This window comes from Plectropomus leopardus, unplaced genomic scaffold (assembly GCF_008729295.1).
Source record: "Plectropomus leopardus isolate mb unplaced genomic scaffold, YSFRI_Pleo_2.0 unplaced_scaffold23320, whole genome shotgun sequence".
Lineage (NCBI taxonomy): Eukaryota > Metazoa > Chordata > Actinopteri > Perciformes > Serranidae > Plectropomus > Plectropomus leopardus.
In genome coordinates this window covers 1-1,936 of record NW_024625293.1, presented here as the reverse complement: position 1 = coordinate 1,936, position 1,936 = coordinate 1, and the positions used below count along the sequence as shown (strand labels likewise).

The following is a 1,936-nucleotide window of genomic DNA, read 5'->3' as shown; positions in this document are numbered from 1 at the left end:
ATGATAACAAATATATGACTGTTTAAAACCTGAATTAACAGATTAAAGTGTATGATCAGGCCTCATAGCCCTCCTCAAGTTATGTTTTTTCTTGGTTTTAAAGGTTGCATTACAGTAACGTGATGAAACTGTCTGAAAGCTGTCATAGCTGTACTGTTATTTGCCTTTACCCACTTAGTCATTACATTTATATTATTAATGACTATTTATCAAACATCTTGTAAAGCCTATGTATTTTTGTGAAACCAGTAGTCAACTGTACAATATTGAAGTAATTGGTAAAAAAAAAAAAAAAAAACTATTTGATACTCTTTAGTAATATTTTGAATTCAGGACTTTGACTCATATCTGTGTGGACACTGTCACTACTGTTATATTTCATACAATAATTATATTTTTATGACAGGTAACAAGTCCCCTGATCTGGTTCCAAACAAATTCAAATACATGATAAAGGATCTACAGCGCTTGTCGGAGTACTTTGGCGTTCCCATGCAAGAGCCATCTGACCCCTTTGAGGTCATTTTCATAAAAGGTATGTTACATACAGGCAGGATCATAGCTAAATTAAGTTTGTCGGTCTGCCTTTACACGAGACATTGACAATACCCTTTCTTCACAGAGGGTGAAGAAAGAGTTAATGCAGAGAGTTTCAGGTCTTCTGCTGTTTTCTTTTTTAGGCTCCTTGTCTGCAATGCGATTTGTGACAGCAGTACAGGAGAGGGAGCAGGGTGGAGACAAGCAGGTGGAGCAGGTGTCCCGGGAGCTCTGCAGAAGGATCTGGACTGAGGACAAAGACATCACTGAACCTGCATCCTTAACTGAGGTATAAACATATCCGGCCTGGTTGTGGTTGAAAGTTCTTTTAAAATAAATGATCATTTTATTATTTTCCATAATATCACTTTTTTTGAAGGCAGCAATGAAGGCAGGACTGTCTGAAAGGGACATTAAAGAGGCGCTGAAGCTGTCCACCTCAAAGGAGATCAAAGACAAACTGAAGAGTACCACACAGGATGCTCTTGATTATGGGGTCAGTCCTCCTACAGTTGAAGATTCAGATGAGACATGACATTACGATGTAATGACCGAAATCTCCCCTGTTGTGTCTTCTCAGTCATTTGGCTTCCCCATGTTGGTGTGTCACGTCAACGGAAAGCCAGAGATGTTTTTTGGATCGGACAGATTTGAGCTCATGGCCCACTGCATTGGTGAGAAAACGTGTACTGTGCATCATTCTCGAACACACATAATGTGAAAGTTACAACACAAAGAATAAAAATACATTTGGTATCAACAGTTTTTATTATAGGGTAGAGAGAAACTGCTGTCAACAGCACAAACCGCTTTTCTATTTTTGTTTCTGTGGTTTGTGCAAAGTTCAGCATCTCATTAGCAACTCAAGCGGAAACTATCTGAGGTTCCTAACCAGTCTAATTTTGTTCTGTTGCAGGGGAGAAGTGGCACGGGCCTCAGCCTGATAAATCTGCTGCCAAGATGTGAGAGACAAAGCAGCCTTTTCACCCTGTTGATGCCAATAGCTGGAGCCTGGAGGTGGATGCTGGGGTGGAGGTTTGGCTGACAGACCAGGCAGCAATACTGATGCGGAGCAGCAGCAGCATTGACGAGGCAGGTGGAGAGCAGGGAAGTTTTTGCAGCTTTAATAGTAATAATGGAGAGTGAGGGATGACGTGTGCATGAATCAATGAAGCTTGAGTCATATGCCTGAAGTAGCTTGCAGGGAACGCTAAACATAATAACTATATGTGTTGTTGTGTTATATTGTAACTATATTGTGTGTCTGTTGAGTGGTGCAGGAATGAATTAGCTCTCACATGTTGTTCTATGACATTTAGTTTACCACACTCGTAAACTTTTAGGCCTTGGGTCTTAAAAAAGGCGGTCGCTAAAAGGTGGCTAAACGGAACAACAGGAC

At 40.7% G+C, this 1,936-nt stretch overlaps 1 protein-coding gene across 1 annotated transcript; it reads left to right on the top strand.

Annotated features, from left to right (window-relative positions):
• The first annotated feature begins 399 nt into the window (after positions 1-399).
• Positions 400-1,924, top strand: LOC121966159 (glutathione S-transferase kappa 1-like). The gene is made up of 5 exons (XM_042516268.1): positions 400-535; positions 681-826; positions 917-1,033; positions 1,118-1,211; positions 1,454-1,924. Exons 1-5 carry the CDS (start codon positions 400-402, stop codon positions 1,501-1,503), a joined length of 543 nt encoding a protein of 180 aa, XP_042372202.1. The 3' UTR covers positions 1,504-1,924.
• The last annotated feature ends 12 nt before the right edge of the window (positions 1,925-1,936 follow it).